The 18481-nt window shown below is 44.5% G+C and overlaps 1 protein-coding gene across 4 annotated transcripts in view; it reads right to left on the bottom strand.

Annotated features, from left to right (window-relative positions):
• Positions 1-17903, bottom strand: part of LOC120452881 (probable serine/threonine-protein kinase yakA) — a 31221-nt gene extending 13318 nt beyond the window's left edge. The window contains exons 1-3 of one of the 4 annotated variants that reach the window (XM_039637338.2): positions 17311-17903; positions 15540-16048; positions 3789-3979 (exon numbers count right to left, since the gene is read on the bottom strand). In XM_039637338.2, the coding sequence (XP_039493272.1) occupies positions 3789-3979; positions 15540-15595 (247 nt within the window). In that variant the 5' untranslated portion in view covers positions 15596-16048; positions 17311-17903. Of the gene's footprint in view, positions 1-3788; positions 3980-15539; positions 16073-17310 lie in introns of all 4 variants that reach the window. The other 3 variants (XM_039637333.2, XM_039637332.2, XM_039637335.2) reach the window with 3 other exon arrangements.
• Between the last annotated feature and the right edge of the window lie 578 nt (positions 17904-18481).

Here is an 18481-nt window from a genome sequence, read left to right as displayed (position 1 = left end):
CCCGATGGCAAGGAGGAACGACTGCGGGGGTGTCGACCTACGTAAGTCACGCAATGTTGTCCCCCCGAGCAGTACATACATATATACTACGTGTATACACTGTACCAGTTTAAGCTTCACTTGTGTGGGGTATATGGAAACAGCTGAGTATTGGCCGGCGTGACAATGCGACGCCTTAGAGTACAAACAAGCGCACCAGCCAAGTGGAAGCCAACAGAAACAACACCTACACGGAACTGGTAGGCAAGTGCATCGCCATCACCATCACCATCGCCATCGCCTGACTGCGACCCATTCATTGTCTGGTTTTGAGCCCAGTCGGCAGCAGAGGGTTAAGGGGGCTGGATGGGCCTTAACTGGAGCAACGCACGAAAGTCATGTTACAATGTACGAAAAATTGGCCAAATGCCGCTGGAACTGGCTTCACTATGTTTATAGGTTAAGAACTGAGCCTTGGCCTCATCCCCCCTCTCATGCACCAAGCCGACTTTTTAAGCCAATTGGGAGCAGCTGCCTGTAGGCAATTTTGATAATAACATAAATGCCTTGCTGCAGGAGAAATGGGGCGAAAAGACCCAGACGGGCTGACCAAGTGACCTTGTCGTGGCCAATAATCGGTGGGTGACTCGTATGCCTCCCAGCTCAGTTGTCCCATGTTGCAGGTGCCATGCCTGCGATGCAGATTCATTCACAATATGCCCAGCAGGTTTCCACAGCTCTGCCGCTTCCCACGAACCCCCGAGAACCAGTTAAAAGAGCGCCGAAGGCCAAGTCATAACTAATGGCGACATGATTTGCCAGCAGATCTATGCGAAGAAATGTGGGATACAGATACTGCAGGCTGATAAAATATGATGAATATGCATATTTATAAGTTCTAATTTTTCCAAAAACACCTATATCCATCTATAACGAATGCCTGAAATCAGTAGCCATTTTTTATTGTAAAGTAGGAACTGCATTTCTGGAATATTGAACTCCAAACTAGCATTTTTCTCAGTGCTCTTTTAATCGTGTGTGGGAACTCATTGGCTTGGCGAAACGCCAATGCAAATGTAAATGCGTTCCCATCTCAAGTTACCAAATCTTTGAAGTAGCTGCTCAAATGGGATAGCAGAGCACTTGGCGGCGTTTCTTGGGAACTCAATTTACTTATGGCCCGCTTTTTACTACCTTTTTAATGGCATTAGTTCGCCAGGCGGGGGTTCGCTTTCGACAGGGGAAAACTGCGCTTAAGCTTGGCGTGCTAGGCGCAGAAAATAGAATAGAATGAATAATAATCGTTAAAAGAGAAACTATCAATATCAAAAGGGTCATAACAACTAATAGTGCTTCAGCAATTGTTTCAACATCTCCCCTTGCCACTTAATTACGCAACTCATCAATTAGGCAGACGTCGAACCCAGAGACAGCAGTCTTAACACCGAGCACCGGGCATTAAAAATGAAGAAATTGCGAGTCTTAACAATTATGGCCAGAAGCCGAAAGGTGGCCCTGGCAATTATGGACAGTTACCCCCTACTAGTTCCATCCCACCCCCTATCGGATTCGGGCCAAGACAATGGCCCATTAGCAGCGCGCTTTAATTATTTAGTTTGCGGCCAAAACCGAACCCAGAGATAGAGGAAAAAGCGCACAGAAAAGCACGAAACTACGGCAGAAGGAAAGAGACTAAATCATCGGGAGTGGGGCGGTAGCGGTGAAGGGGCGTGGTTACCGAAAAATAGTACAACAAATGCAGAAACCAAATTCCGCTTCTTTTCCTCCCGTATAGAGAACATTTCCAGTTTGCTTTCGCCGTCTCGCTGTCTCGCTTTCCGTATTGTTTTCGGTAGCAAAAGTTCGGGTAGCAAAAGTTTTTTGCGCAAGTCAGGGTCAAGCAACTGCAGATGGGATCCAACACTTATATACTTATATAGTGATACCCATATACATTGTCTGGCGAATACATGGCCAAGACAGCATCCTCCATCCCCCACCCAGCAACCATCTAATCAATTTTAATCGTCTTGAGTGCTTCCGCTGGTAATCCATGAGCGGCACACGTCGCATTCAGATGCCCATAAACCTAAACCGATTCCCGTTCCCAGGTTTGAGGGTTCGATGGCAAACAAACACTAATTGTAAATTAAATGATCCCGATAATATCCGGGAACATCTATCTGGGCAAGCAAACGAAACCGAAATGAAAACAAAAGCGTTGACCTCGCGCCGTGTTTTGTGAGTTGTCACAACCCCTCGCAGGATAACAAACAAGGGTCGGGGGCAGGATCTACTCCAACTCCACTCCACTCCACTCACCGGGGCACACGCCGCGACGGTTCTGGTCCATTAACCCGTCGTCGTTGTCGTTGTCGTTGCCGTTGTAGCTACAACTTGGAGTGTCCTGCGAGGTTCCCCGAAAGAGTCCTTTCGGGTGATGCCACCGCCGGCAAAGGAAACTAATGTTTATATTGACTTTTCACAATGCACAATGCGGCACGTGGCCGACGGTTGCTCCTTTTTCTTCGTGTACATGTCCTCTAAGCCAACAGTTTGCCTGTGCAATTAACGCTGAACTACGCTTGACCGCTAATTGTCAAAATATTTACTAAAGTTCTGCTACCTTTTCCCGGTCACTCTTCTTTTTTGCCACGTGGGCTTAAGTTAGATGGGGCAGGATCTGTGTTTCGGTCTCAGAGGCGCTTTATTTCTGCACTGAAAACACATTAAAGTTGTCGTGCCACACATACAATGTATGTACAATGAGTATGCCCATCTCCCCGCCACATTTATCGCAAATGAAAGCGAATGAAGCAATTAAATATTTTCGTTATTTTCATTTTTGTGTTGGTCATTAAAAGAAACGCGAAATGGCAACGAACTCGGACGGGCGAATCGTTAATCAAGCCATCAAGGCCCGAGAGTTTATTGCATTTGTTTTAATTAATTTAAATTATACAAATATGTTGACCCCTCAGAGTCCCTCTTCCCCCCTCAACTGGTCAACTACCCCTAGGTCAAGTAAGTCTAAAGCACCCCTGAGGGAAGTATCTATATGTATCTATGCTAGTTCCTCCAGCTCCTGGCTTCCCTAATTCTGCTCCCGACTGACAAAGCTGCGGACATTATCAAATGCACTGGGGAAAACAAGTTATGCTGCCTAATTATTTAACTGGCATAATATTAACCAAGAACTTGTATTCATTCTTAAAACTAGATAACTAGAAACCATAAGAAACCTAAAACGATATTGCAGTTATACTTATTTGTGAAATAGATCAAAAGTCCCAGGTAAGATTCATTAGATTAGAACCAATCATGGGAAAATATATTTCTGGCACACCTTTGCACTATGATTTTAAGATCCAAAATTTTCCTAATTTTCCGCGTGCTTTCCAGCCCCTAGTCGCTTTGCTCTAGACCGCCCCACGCTGCTGGCGGCTTCCTTCCTGTTCTTTAATCCGTCAACAACACGTGCGTGTGTTTGTCTGTCTGTCGGTCGCTTTGGCGGTTGGTTGGTTGGTTGGTTGGTCGGTTGGTCCTTTTCGCTTTTCGGGAGGAGAGGACCTCCTGGCGCGGCGTTGAAATTAGTTTTGAATCATTTATGAGTCATGTTGCTTGGGGTCTGGGTATGGGAATGGGTCTGGGCCGCAGTCTGACCAACCGAACCCAACATAACGGGGAGTTCCTCAGAGCGGGCATAATCGATTTAATAGGCCGAAATCGTTACGCGCCGTATGTTGAGAGGGCGTTTTCCCCAAATACTCGTACTCTATGCATACAGAGGACTCACAGTTGGCACTCACCTTGAAAATAACTTTTGGTTCTTAAATAACTAACAGACAGCCTTAGAATGCTCAGTCGATCCAGTTTGCTCAAGATGTTCTGCTCGAAGGGCAGCAGCGAGGCCAGGAGATCCAGTTCGGCGTTGAGGCGCTCCCGATGCCGCTTTGATGGATTGCTCTTTGTGACGCCATCCTTGGGCGGCGGCTTCAGGCTGGGGGTGAAATGAAAATTGGAAGCGAGGAGTGAAAGGGAAATTCAAAACAATTTTCATGCATAAATGGAAAGTGGCTCCCTAAAAAGAAACAAATATAGAGCGTATGAGCCCTCGACTGCGTCAGCTGGCGACGGCGGTGGCGTGAACTTGGAAAGGTCAAAATTATTAATTGCACTTATCAGTTACCCGAAACTACATAATAACAGTCGAACAGTCGCACAATGGACCTCACTATCCTCCCCCAGATGGTCAACGGCCCTCGAGGATTACGACCATAAAACGGACACTCAATCAGGGGTGGGTGGGTTCGATTAGCTATGCCCACTTGGTTCTCTGATTAGTATTCGTAGATCCACAAGGAGTTGGTGAGTTGCGCAATCGATCCCCTTTTTGGGATTTGCAATGCGTGATAAGGATACCTTTAATGACCAGCACATTTCACTTTTAAATCGCATTTACTGTTAATGCGAGAAATCGTGCTATTGACTCTACTATTATTAATAAAGTGTACCGTAAGTGAATGCACAGTCTAAGAAAATAAATAGAAGTAAACTTATATAAGTAATTATAAACATTTTTCGTTTTACTCTAGTGGGAACTTTTAGCTAGATTTTTCTTAGATAACTTCAAGTACAATTTTCAAAAAAAGAACTTACTCTAGAGCGAACCGCCCATCTTTTCTAAATTGATACCTATGTATATTAAACATAATTAAACTAATCGATCGAATTCTTCCTATGAATTAACTTATTAAATTTCCACATTTTAAATCCCATGCTCCGATTGCGATTCAAGAAAGTTAATCGGGCCCATTACCTGGCTCCACCTCTAACAGTTTCCATGAATCGAATCATAAACGGGAATATGCGCAGATACAGGCACAAACAAATCAGAAGTCGGACCGCAATCTGAAACCACTCCAATTAAATGTCATAAAATGTTCGAGGACCCAGGCAAACCCCAATACAACCCGAAGTCGAGTCGAAAGTAGCATTGTAAAGCCAAATGCCGTATGCGATATTTTATCATGGGTTTGTGCGGAATTGGAGCCGCACAACTCATAAATGCAAAATCCGTTTATGATGGGACACGGGGCATGGAATATGGGAAATGGGAAATGGGGAATCAGGAATCATGAATCGTGAATCGGGCTTGAGTGGTGGCAATCTGGATAAGCTCGTGGTTGGACTGGGATTCAAGAGCTTTGCCGCTAATTCATCATTATCTCTGCCCGTAAGCGGATAAGTGGGACAGTAATGCCGGATTGGGTTTATAAGCTACGTTCTCGGAGTTACCTGCATCTGGCTCCACTTTGTGCTGGGCTGTGTTCTTTTTTTAATCATTTTTTGTTTCATCATTTCATCGTTTCCATTGACATTATTACATGGGTAATTGCGGTAATTAAATATAATTATTGTTGTAATTTATGAGACGACCCCCTTCATGGCCGTTCCAACCCTTTTCCCTCCGCGTGGTTTTTTTTGTCACTGTTTGAAATTTTTTAGATGCTTTGTTTGCCGTTTGAGTTTTTGTGTGTGCTGTTGTGTTTATTTGGAAAACTTTTTGCTCGACTGCACACACACACACACAGGCGGGTGGCGGGAAAAAGGACGTGGACTGTTGCAGGATATTGTCGCGTTAAGTTAATTGGCTGACGGACCTCGTCCTGTACATTTTTTGCTGCAGCAGCAGGTTCCCGGGTAATTGTCAGTGGCATGTCCGTTCGGTGTCACAAAACTGGACGACGACATGTTGCCTCAAATTGTCGCCGGTCGGATAATCCCCTCTGCTGATATCAAAACAGTCCCAATCCCAATCCTATTATCGTGCCACCAAGGTGTTGTCCTGCAGGAGAAGGAATGCCAACTTGTCGCCCGGCAGCAAAGGATAAAGAGTTGGGAGATAGAAGATAAGAATTCCAGCTGAGACCCACAAGGATTCCAGTGGCTACGCAAATCGACGCTAAATGTGGGGGTCTTTGAGCCAAAAGACCTCTCATCAAATCAATACAAATCGAAGGAGCGCATTGAATGAAATGGCCAATTACGAAGAAATTTGAAAATGATCAGTGTCTGGACGAAAAAGGATAAACGAGCGAACTTATTGCTTTATAGCTGGACTTTGGCGGCATGATTATATTGATGAACGAAACCGTTAGACGCATCGGAATGCACTGGAGGACGCCAGTCAAGGCTGCGAATTAGCAAAGGGAATCGACATAGAAATAATTTCCAAGCCGGGCCAAATTGAGGCCCCTGCCAAATTGGGGGCAATGCGGTGTATTATTTTTTTGTGGCCCTCTTGCTCTCAGTTTGCGCGGCATAAAATGTATAATTTTCTTATTATCTATATATGGCGAGGGAATGAAAAGGAAGCCAAATGGCAAGGGCAACGGCAAAGGCAACGGCAACAGCAACAGCAACAGCAACAGCAACAGCAACGGCAAAGGATCAGAGGTGGGACGGCAAGTACTGGAAATAAAATTAATTCCATAAACAACTTTCCAAAAAGTAAAGAACTTTCGGCGGCGGCGGAGGAATGGTAAAAGGTGGCTCAACCTTTTGTCTGGGAGCCATAAAAACGTCAAGCCGGAGAAACACAGAGAGAGTTTAGAGAGGAATCCTAGCCAACAAAGGATATCTTCAGAAGTGTGTGTGTGTGTCTGTATGCTCCACGGTCCTTGCGAACTTTCAGCCCCGAAAAGCCATTTTTATTCTCCTTCAGCTTTGTCGACATCGTCGTTCTCGTTCTCGTCCTCGTCCTCGTCCTTTCTATACATTTTTCCTCATGTATTATTTTCGCCATTTGCGTTGCTTCCCTGCTTTGCCACCCATCCCACCCATTCGGCATTCTTCTTCACATTTCTTCTTTCCTTTTCCCATTATGAAATGAATTGCTTTTAAAGAAATTACAATGCGGACGACTTTTGGGATTGGGGTTTCGTTTGCCGGATCGGAGGGAGGAGCCAAGGGATTGCGGACCGGGATGGTATATACATATGTGTATATGTGTCTCACGATTGGGTTGACACAAATTGCAAGGTCCAAGGCTGTCGTCTCGCCCACAGCACGCCAAAGCAAAGTCCGGAGATCTAACAGATACGATATAAGCCCTAAATCCCGACGCACCACACCCACTGTTGTCCAGCGCGGTAGATACATTGTAGAGCTTGGAGTAAATTTATTAGGCTTAGTCGCAAAAACTAATTAAAGGACAGCGGTGTTCAAAAGAACTATTCTTGAAATCAAAAAGTAAAGTATTTTATTGATGTAGAAATGATAGTAACGTGACATGAACTAAACCGAGTGATCTGAATAATTAATTATAGTGCATAAAGTATCTGTTAGTCCGAAGAAGTTTTTCAACTTGGTCATAGGATGTCCTTCTTGAGATGACCTAGTTACTCCTTATTAAAGTAAATAACAAATGCATTTCACTTTGCATTCGTTCTACAATGAGAAAGCATAAGGGAATTCGGAATTAAACGGAACTAAATCAACTTACAAATAGTAAGAAGTTCTTTTGCGTGAGGAAAACGACAAAAAGTTGTAATCTGCAAAATTTGGCAAGTAACCGAAAACTTTCCTTGCGAATATGTTCCCATTTGCAAGTGTCGATTGTTGCTTAATCCCCACGGCGACCCTCGACCTCTGGCTTGGATTTGCATACGGCAGAGTTCAGACGGCGCCCCCGCTTCAAAAGTGCCGCTTGCTCGTGCCTGTGTGATATGTTTATAAACAAATGACACGCAATCCTTTGGGGGGCACGTGAGTTCACGGCATCCAGCTCAGCTGTCTACGCCTTCGGTTGGCTACCTCGGCTACCCGGCTTGCATGCAAGGCATTACGCATACGCAGCGTGTTCAGGTGGCTTTTGCTGCCGCTGCCGCTGCCGCTGCTGTTGTTGTTGATCATAACACGCTCAATTTGGCGCCAAAATCGCAGCAAACCGTTAGCAACTGGCACACTCATATACTCACGCAGACCAGACCAGACCAGACCAGGCCAGACCAGACCAGACACTCATTCATTCATTCATCAGTTGGTAGCTCTTTTGACTTTGGCCTATGCGTGTTGGTCGAGAGCTGCGTGCCGCCACTGCACCTGATAGATGTGCCCCCTTGCCACAAAATTGGCGGCAACCCTTTCGGCACCTATAAAAACGCCAAGTAGCGTGTCCAAAACCGAAAAACTCTAAACAACACCAGCGTATTGTGGGTCATCACAGCTTACTTTTACTGCAACTAAATTGATTTTGCATACTCTTGAACCACCACCCACTTGTTGATAGCGAATGTATCTACATCCAGAATTTAAAAATGCCAGACATATCCGACCTGTCACATTGGTATTCCGTGAAAATGTCACAATTAATTGAATTTACATTTCTGCATATAAAAATGTCAAAACAAAGAGCGGCCTATAGGAGCGAGGCTCGAATTTAAGCGCCATTTAGGGAAGCTGTCAACTGGGGAACATGCTACTCTGCTGCTCTGCTACCGTGCTGCAACTTTGGTCCAGTCACTTAGCCCCAACAACCAGCAGAATCTGGCCACAAGGGAGCCTCCTAATCTATGGACCACTTAATGGATCTGCGCCAAATTCACGCATAAATTTCAAGGCTCAGCATCCCAAAGCTGTTAAAATTAACGAGGAGCACACGTAGCCTGGGAGCGAGGGGAGCTTCACAGCTTGGCCAACTCATTAATTTTGTCAACCCGAATGCGAAAAAAGTGAATCGAGAGGCAGTAGCTGAAACCAAAAGCGACTACAAAACGATCGCGCAACTCTGTCAAGATAACAAGGCGGCGAAAAGAGGAGAAAAAGTGGATCGGAATTGGAGGAGACCAAGTCGAAGAGAATTACACAGTAAAATAAAATAATATTTCTTTTGAATAAGCTTACCAATAATGGAAGCAAAGGAAATTCGTTCAAACATATCATTTATTCGCATGATGATTATAAACATATTGCAAGAATGTTCAATTTTTTATTTATCATTTAATTATTTACATCACCATTTACATTTCAAATTTGTATATGGAAAACTTTTAAAAAACGTTGTATATAGTATTAGATATGATAGATTTCAACTACTACTACTACTTTTCGGGCACCTATGTATGTTGCTTTAGGCTGTAGCCTTAATTTACAGATCTTTTGTGCTAGTATTCTCATTTCTTTCCAGTGTATCTGAACGAAGGCTGCGACTGAGAATCTCGGAAGAATCGGTCGCAGGCTCAGGTTCACGGCCCGCGCTAATCGTCAGAGGGGCGAAACACTTCTTGAATGGATTGTGAACCGAATTAAGTTGTTAAACGCATTATTTGCATATTTCGAATGCATTGATGCCACATTAAGGTGCCACAAGCAGTACATCTCCGCCCTCCCCCCTCCTACTACTCCACCGAGACCCTCGGGGCTTATTTGCATATTAATTGTACAAACAGAGGCGGAGGAATGTTCGTTCCGTTCGCTTAATGAAGTGATAAATGTTATCGATGGCTTTGGAGAGGCCGACAATCGCGTTTGATCTATGGGCCAAAGCGACAGTTTTCCCATCGCCAAAGTTTCGCTGCTGTTCGGTTTCCAGTTTATGATCTACCGGGGCAAAAGCAATTTGTATCTACCAGATACATTCTTGCAGTGAGTACATAAAACTACGGTTATAGCGACGGACAGTGTGAGTGTGCGGCCGTTTTTAGTTTTATGATTACCCCTGTGTCAAGCTCGATTCCTTGCTTTCAGTATACTTTTAGTTGTAGAAGTTCCGCGCAAGAATAACGTCAACTGTGCCAGCCGGGGGAGCTCAAACTACAGGAACAACAGTAGCAACAACAGTAGCAACAACAGGAACAACAACGAGAACAACAGAGGCTAAACTGTGGCAAAGGCAACTCATTTATTTTATCGATTAAACATTTTTGCGATTCGCGCAGCGGAATCTCTTTTGGTCTCTCACTAAAAGGAGCTCCAAAGCCAGGCCATGTGGGCTTTTGGGAAAAAATGTATCTACTACTGACATATACACACATATACATTTGTGTAGCTAATATACAGATACACACACACACACACACACACACACACAATCACTCGGGGGCGACATCAAAGCGCCGGGCAAAGGCAACTTTGAAAACCTTTTGACAGCTGCGAACGCCAAAAAGGAAGGCGCCCAGGGATGGTGGAAGGGAAGAGGAGTGGTTGTGGGCGAATTAGGAACAGGAAGAAGGAGCGGGAGAAGAACAAGAAGAAGAGGGCGAAGACGAAGGGGCGGGTCCCACCCTCCGCCCTGCCTGCTGCGGTGGGCGCGGCCTTTGGATTTAGTGGGGCGCAGGATTGGGCCAAGAGTGGTGAAAAGGGGCTACTGTGCGCTAATGATGCGCATTTGGCATTTTGGCCTTAATCATTTATCACCCGGCGACACCGAATAATTATTAAATTTTGTATCTGATTTGGGTCTGTTTTAGGCAATCAAATAACACATGTCGAACCTTTTAATTAGGCGAAACATTTTATTCTAATTTTTTCTTATCGCGAGTAATATCTATTAAAATTATATATAATTATATATTGTAGTACATGAAACAAAGATCCATTTAATATATTTATATGTGATACAATAACCCGTTACAAGAACAACTCGTAACTTTTTAAATAACAAAATCATCAAATATAAATAAAATATAACCAATACATTTAAGAGTTCATTTTATTAACGAATCCAACGTAATAATACGAAATTAACGGTTTAGTTTCATCAATGATAATTTGATTTGTTCAAGCAGCTGAATAAAGCCAACATTTTCATGAAACTCCGTTCAGCCCCCATTCTCTGCAATAAAGAGCCTTTTGTAAGCTCACTGCCAGAGTTAAACGATCCCTTTTGGGCCAGGGTGCTGGGAAGGGAAAAGGTAACTAAAAGTATCACCTGCCCGGGCCAGATACCACCTCCTCGCCGACTGCAGGCCGAAAGGACACCCCGCCCAAGCCCGTTGCTCCTGGCCAGCCCCTTGGGCGCTCCACTTCAGCGCACACTCGAAAAAGCTGAAAAACACAAAACCTACACAAATATGCAGAAGGCAACAGTGCGTCCTGGTTGTGGTCCTGTTCCTGGTGCTAGTCCTATTCCTCCTGCTGCTGCTGCTTTTGGAAATTTTACTGCCGGCCGCACCACTTCGGTGGTGGATTTTAATGGAACGCTTTGGGTTAATACAAAATTCTTTTGTTTTGCTTTCGCTGACTAACCTGGGCTAGGCTCGGGGTTGGCCAAATGCAGGTGGTCAGCCGGGTATTATGGATTAGTGGATGGGATGGTGGGATGGTGGACTAACACATCGCTTCCAAACATTTTCTCAGTTCACTGACACTAAGGCGATCCCATCACGGCGATCCTGATCCGCTGCCCAGACAGAAAGTCCGACAATTCGATGGTTTTAGACCAACTAAATCGCTTGTAAGGCCGTAAGCGCTTCAACACCTTCCAACATGACTGATACCCAGCCCAAGAAATGGCAACAAAGTAGCTGCCCCAAATGAGACAGCAGGCAGCAGACAGCAGACAGCAGGGGATATTGAGACAGAAAGAGACACTCGCACTAGCACTCGCTTAATGGCTGATATCGGCGTACCCCTTTCTCCTGGCCAAATCTGTGGCCCACTGCCGCCCAGTTTGGCATATGGAGCAGCACTATTTAGGCTTCGATACGCTGCATTACGCAATGGTGTTAATTACTAACACACGGACACTAGGCACCCGGCGAGTAGGAGAGCTACGAATACTATAGATATGGATACTTTGATACTTGGATACCCATATACACCTAGATACTTTGATACTTAGGCACACACACTGGCAGACGGATAATCGCCGGCAAGCAACTGAAGCGAACTGCAGCGGCAGTGGAAAACGGTTAACCAAAGACGGTAGCAAAAGCATTTAAAGCCATTTTAGCCACGGCGTCCCCAATAGAAAATCGTGCATAAAAAGGGTACGGTTTTGGTTTTAAATGAATCGGTTAGTTGTTTTTTAAATTCAGGCAAGGAACTTTGAAAGTATTTTCTAAGGATATCCCCCGGCATATGTCATTCAACCCACATACACGTAACATATATCTGCCGATCTCCGACACCCCCATTCCATTGTAATTAACTAAATAGAATAACGCGCCAGTCGGTCGGTCTTTCAAGCCGAGATACTTTTAACCCCATGTGAACCGGGTTTTGTGAGGAGGGCGCAGGCGCAACTAATGAGCAACCCACCACCGTAGGCCATGTGGTGTCTCCCCCACCCACCCATTCATCGCCCGCCGGCTGGTCAGCCCGTTTGACCAACATTAAATTGAGCTGCGACTTCCAAACGTATGCGCCCTACGAGCAAGAGGTCCTGGCCATATGGTCGACGGATAGGGACCCTCAAAAGCCGTGCTCCGACTGAAGCGGCCAAAACATATGTCGCAGTGGGCTGCGGTTTTCCACTCAACGATCTCCTGGCATGTGGGAATGAAACATTCCGTATACTCTGCGAAGTGTAATTCATCAAAATTTTCACAAATTCAATTTGCTGCAAACGGAGTGGGAAACTGTGTGTGGCTGGGCTGAAGGTTCAGTTACACCACAAAAATAATTAACTTCGGTCGAACGTAAAGAGAATGTATTCCTATTAGAAAAGAAAGCCACAGTAAATGGGAAATCCAAAATTGTGCTGAGTTAATAGATATCTATTTATGAACATAAAGTAATTTTCTGCAATGGAATAGTAAATTCATAAACCTTGGACATCCTTTGAGCTCGAAAGGCAATTTCTTCTACCCAACAAGTTTTAAACCGACCAGTTTTGCAACTCAATCAAACTGCATACAAAGCGAGTGCTTGAACTTTAAACCGCTGCAACACCAGGACCAACAATCGCAACTGCAACTTGGCTAATTACCATCGCACCACAACTGCAGCTTAAAGAAGCATTTCAAAGGATATGCCAGCTGCAGCAATCAATAACGAGGATACCCCCACACACCCTTGTACATAGCTGCAGCCAGAACAACATTAAGCTCACATAGAGAGCATAAACAACTAGCTGATAATCAATAAAGCAAAAGCAGGACTGATATATCCATAACAACCAACAAGTGGAACCCCCAACAGCGAGGGGCAAAGTGATTCCACCGTTTTAGGGGTTAGGGGCAGCTCACAACTTTAAATACTTGTGGTAATGGCCAACAACTCTCAGAAACGGATGCAATGGCTTCCAATTAAACTGTGCACTGAAGTCGTTTCATTTGGGGTAAAGGAGGAGCGGAAGGAAAGTAAAATACCGAGAATTCCTAGATCATCCAGATAAAAAATTGCAGGGAAATATTAAGGTCGATGGAAAAGCAGAAGGTATAAATATGAAAGGAGAAAATCATTGTTAAATGCGATGTCTAACTATATTGTAATAAATACATATTGAAAAGATTACTTTATCACTGGTAAAATAAACAACATTACATGCAAGCATTTTTATTTTGGAACATCCTGCTCCATGGCATAAACTTTTCAGTGCTGAAATTCAATTGAATAGATAAGTTCCTAATAAAATAGCTGCACGCAAAGTGCAAACTTAGCCAAATTCTGTGCGCATATACCCATGCGGCGTATGCGTAATATTTGTATCTTGGGGTGAGGAGCGCATATCGAAGGGCAGCTGCTTCCCAGCCCTAGGGAGCTCAATTAAATTGCAGTAAAAAACTGAGCGGCTTGAAGCTAAGGCGAGCACATTTTGATCAGTTCATTAAAAACATTAAAAAATAAAAACTATGATCGAGGGGCAAATGCAACGCTCGGCTCAAAACCCTAAAAGAGTGAGGCCCTCGACCTGCCACTCGAATAATTGCAGGTGTGCATTGCATCAGGGAGAGGCAAGGTGACAATTTTGCGTCAGTCGAGCGAGTCAGAGTCGGTGTCAGCTTTGAGCCAGGCCCACAGCCAAGTCCACAGCCAGGTCCACGGGGTGGCACCTCGAAGGCCCTGCTGTTTTTTTTCTTTTGCCAACTGCAGTAAAGCGTAATTGTTTTTCTGTTTTTTTTTTCGTTTTTTGTTCTTTATCAGACTAGCAAGAACAGCGAATTACGCGACTGCCTGTCGATGGTGAAACGTATTAAGTTAAAGTTTTACGGACTAGCCAGGAACTTTAATAAGAACGAATTTTAAGGAGAAGGGGAATTAAATTGCACACAAGGAACTTACTGTGCAACACACAACGTCTTGAACAAACAAATGTTTCACTTTAAGTTGGTAAACTTTTCAGAGAAATATGCGGAAATACATAGATAATACTATCGTAATAACATATCAAAGTTATTACTATCAGAAAGAACCGAACACATATAATTGAGTTAGAGAAGATTTAAGGACTTTGACCTATATCGAAATCTTAGAAACAGAAGTTATAAAAAAACCATGGAAACCATTAAACTTTTATAAAGCAGGACAACAAACAAGAATATTTGTAAGTTTTAATGCCCGAAACGTAATTTTTGAAATTGAACTGTACTGTTATTAAATGGCTTACTAATCCGACTATAACTAACTAGACGCATATTAAACGCTAGATCAGATAAGCCGGATAACCAATCCATATATTAGCTGCGTGCTTATCATAAATAGATCCTGGTTCTTCACTTTGGGAAAAGCCGAAGCTAATTGATGCGGACCTGAACTCCGCGTTCTTCGCCCGTTCAAGACCAAGGCGCTCAAGCTGATCAGTGGATCTTGATTATGGGGGTCGCAACATTAGCGATCGGTGGTCTGCACTTGGCCAGTGGGTGTGGTCGGGCTGCAGTTGCCGCTCCTCGCCTCCTGCATATTTAGCAGCGCTGCTCATGATAATGCGTGAGTTCTCATATATTTATATTGAAAACATTATGCTTTGTGCGGCTGCAGCAGCTAAGTACACAAAATTATCAGAAATTATGTGCACCTTGGGACAGGCAGATTCCGATCTCCCCCAGCGAACAGCCGGAGGGGCCGCCGTCATCATCATCATCAGCATGACCGTTCATCATCATCATCGTCATCTCCATCAACTGTTTGGCTACTGTAATTTCACGGTAACCTGCCCCGACATGCATAATGCAAATCAATTTGAATCTTTCGCTCGACAAGGGGGGATTCACCGCCCTTCATTTCATCCGAGGGCCAAGTCAAAAGTCAATGGCGATGGTGATGGTGATGGCGATTTGTCAACAAAGTGGCCAGCGGATCATTAATAATCGAATGCGGGGGATTCAAGATTCAAGATTCAAGACCAGTAGCCACGGAGATTGATGAATCGTCAGCGGGTGGCGCCACAAGGTGGCAAGCTGGTAAGTGGCAAGTGCAGCCAATCGCATTGATTGAAATCTTTCAGTAATAACAGAGCACCCAACAGCCCGCCTCACAAACATTCCGCCTCCCGCTGTGCATTTAAATCTGAATCTGTATCTGTACGAGTGAGTATCTGTATCTTGGGATTCGGATCGGTATTGGTTCGGATTCTGGGATTGAACTGTGGCATGGGGCATGGGGCATGGACTCACCTCTTGCCGTTGCGTCGCCTTCGCTTGGTGGCGTAGACGGTGCCCAGCTGGCTCATTGCTAGGGCGGAGTTCGTTATGGTCGCCGTCGTGAATGATTTTAACTCTTATTATTTTTCGTATCAATTTTTCGTCGTCTTCTGCTGCCTTCTGGCTTGTCTGTCGTACAGGTTGTTGTTTCCTTGTTTCCTCGTCGTGGCTTTCTTATTTTGCTTTTTTCTTGGTTTTTTTTGTAATTGGTTTTTATTTATTGATTTGGCTTGCTCTGGGTACACACTCTCACACACACGGACTCGCACACAGACACAGCCAGGAGCTGAGTGCGATCAGATCCGCTGAGATCCTGCTGCGGGTTTTCGGTTTCGGAGTTGTAGCCACGCGTAAATTTCGTTTTTTCTTCTTTGTATTTATTTTTAATTATCATCACGCTTACATTTTGTTTGCTTTTTTCATTTCCCGCGCTCCTTTTTTTATTCGTATCTATATTGCACTGTAGTTTCAGTTGGCTGGAGCTAAATCGGGGATTTAATGCGAAACTGTGATTCAGCAATTGAGAAAGGCTGAGAATTTTAATTTTTATGCATTCGATTGTGGGCTGTATGACTTTCTGAAGCTTTGCTTCAACCCATTCGATTTATTTATTAATTAGCCTCCGACGGAAAAAATACTACCGTTTATTTAAAATAAAGCCCATTAGTTTAGTTTGTCAATGCCATGGAGCCGTTGCCTAATAGGATTTGTTTTTGCGTTTGAAAGTATAATTTTGATTCATCTTGAAAGGTAAAAACGCCTTTATCGATTGTTTAAAAGATTGGTACTGAAGCTTTTTTTACAAACGAAGGAAAGGATTTTTGTATTCCTCATAGATCGACTCTGCTACTATACTCTACAAGCAATATCTTTTTAAAAGTAGAACTGATACCACGCTATAAATGTTTAAAATGCGTATATGTTTCAGGAATTTTAAAATTTAATAGAATAGCTAAAAAAGATTTAATTGCGTTCATATCCTATCCAATATATCAAATTATATAAGCCAGTTCTTAAACATCAGAGTCAACCACCAATCGTAGTTAAATAGAATGGCACTTGTGTTTATTATGCCAAGAAGTTCAAATGCAGTTTGAGTTGTTAGAAAAATCTTTTTTTCTGCTGAGAAGACTATAACAATCCCCAAATCCTTTTTCAATTGCTATCAAAAACGGGTTGTTGTTTGTGATTTGTTGTTTTGATTCGAGTGGCTGCGATTTGCAGGTTATTGTTTTGGTTCTTTCGTGGCAACACTTTTGCTTTTTCACTTGCACTTTTGCCGTTTGTGTGGCTGGTGTTGTTGCTCGTGGGCTCTGGTTTATCAATGGGCGATGTTTGCGATGACGACGCATGCAACAGAGGAAATCAAAATCGGCACGGAACCAAAAGCGCTAACGCAAGAACGGCACGCAAATCATTTTGCGGCACGATCGACGTCGACGTCGGCAGATCCGCCGGCAGCGCAGCCGGCAGAGCAACCGGAGGCGAGTTGTCAAAGTGACATTTTTCAGGCACGCACACACACACGCACGCGTGGGTGTGTTGGAATAGTAAAAAAGAGAGAAGTGAATGACCGCCGGCGGTCAGCAATTCGCACATGTGACTCCACGAAGCCTTTGCAGGACATCCAGTTACAGGGTATCGCGTGCTGCGTTTCGCTTTTGTTTCTGATTTCGCCTCTATTGTTGTTATATCGCTTTTTTTTTTGGAAGACACTCACGCACACACACACACACGCACGCACCTTTTAGCGGGATTCTGGCGACGGCGGAACAACCGTTAGGAGGGAGCAGCGACTGCACGCGAGTGCCAGAAACGAGTGAATGAGCGAATGAACAACAGTGCCAAAAAAACGGACTGGGACAGACGGAACACAGGCATTTGAAACGAGGCACAAAGGCGATGGAGCGCGCTCTCTCACTCGCACTCAGCGGGGAGACGGGGGAGCTCAAAGTCGCTATCTCTCACTCGCTCTCTTTCAAACGTGACTCTACTGCGCTGCGGCCACGTAAACGCTTTGAGATTCCAACAAGAACTGAGCTGGCGCCACGAAACGAATGGAAAAACCAGTCCTGGCGGAACGCACTGGCAATGGAACACGCGGACGGCGTGTTTGGGCCACTTCCAGTCGTCCTGGCAACGATCGATCGCCAAGCGACGCGGTCGCGTGGGAGTGAGATAGAGCGAACGTTGTTCCACTGCCAACCGTTCCGGCGTCGCCATACGTGCGACTGGAAGGGAGCGACCAACCAAGGCAGTCTTGGAAGTGCTGTCGCTATCTCATTCGCACCCTCTAATTGCGCTCAAGCCGCTGAGAGGGCGTGTTCGCACACACATACTTACACTCTCACAGCCCAGTAGCGCCGACTCTTTCCAGCGCACTGCCAACTGGAAATTCGGGGCACATCGCTCATCTCTTAATTAATTAGGCGGTAATTAAGAGCTATCAGTGCTATCGCTCAATGGCATCTATTCGCCTCACTCTTCTTCTATTTCGAACTTATCTGGGCCGGATTTTACTTCGTTTTGCCACTGAAATGCAAATTTTATTTGGTGTGACCAAAGCCATTAAGGCCATAAACATGAGCACTTACTTCGCGCTTATCGCGGATGATTTATTCACATGTGCCACCTGACAACCGCAAAAGAGCAAGGAGAACGAAATGCACACCGCTGCCCAGAACAGAACCAGAAATCATATTCGCACACCTAGACGGGCCAAATGTCCGTGTCCAAGAACCCGATTGGCAGTGTACAAAGCCCCTTTATCCCACGGCCCATATGCTGCGTCCGCCTTTAACCGCATGTCACAGATGGTGATGCCTGCTTGCACTCCTCAAAGGCACAGTTGGCGCTCTTAAATAACTTTTTAAACACTTATTTCACACTTTTTTGACGATCTCTGTATATAAACT

The sequence above is a fragment of the Drosophila santomea genome, chromosome 3R (genome assembly GCF_016746245.2).
Source record: "Drosophila santomea strain STO CAGO 1482 chromosome 3R, Prin_Dsan_1.1, whole genome shotgun sequence".
NCBI lineage: Eukaryota > Metazoa > Arthropoda > Insecta > Diptera > Drosophilidae > Drosophila > Drosophila santomea.
Note: the sequence above shows the minus strand (reverse complement) of the source record. Positions and strands in the feature narration are given on the sequence as shown.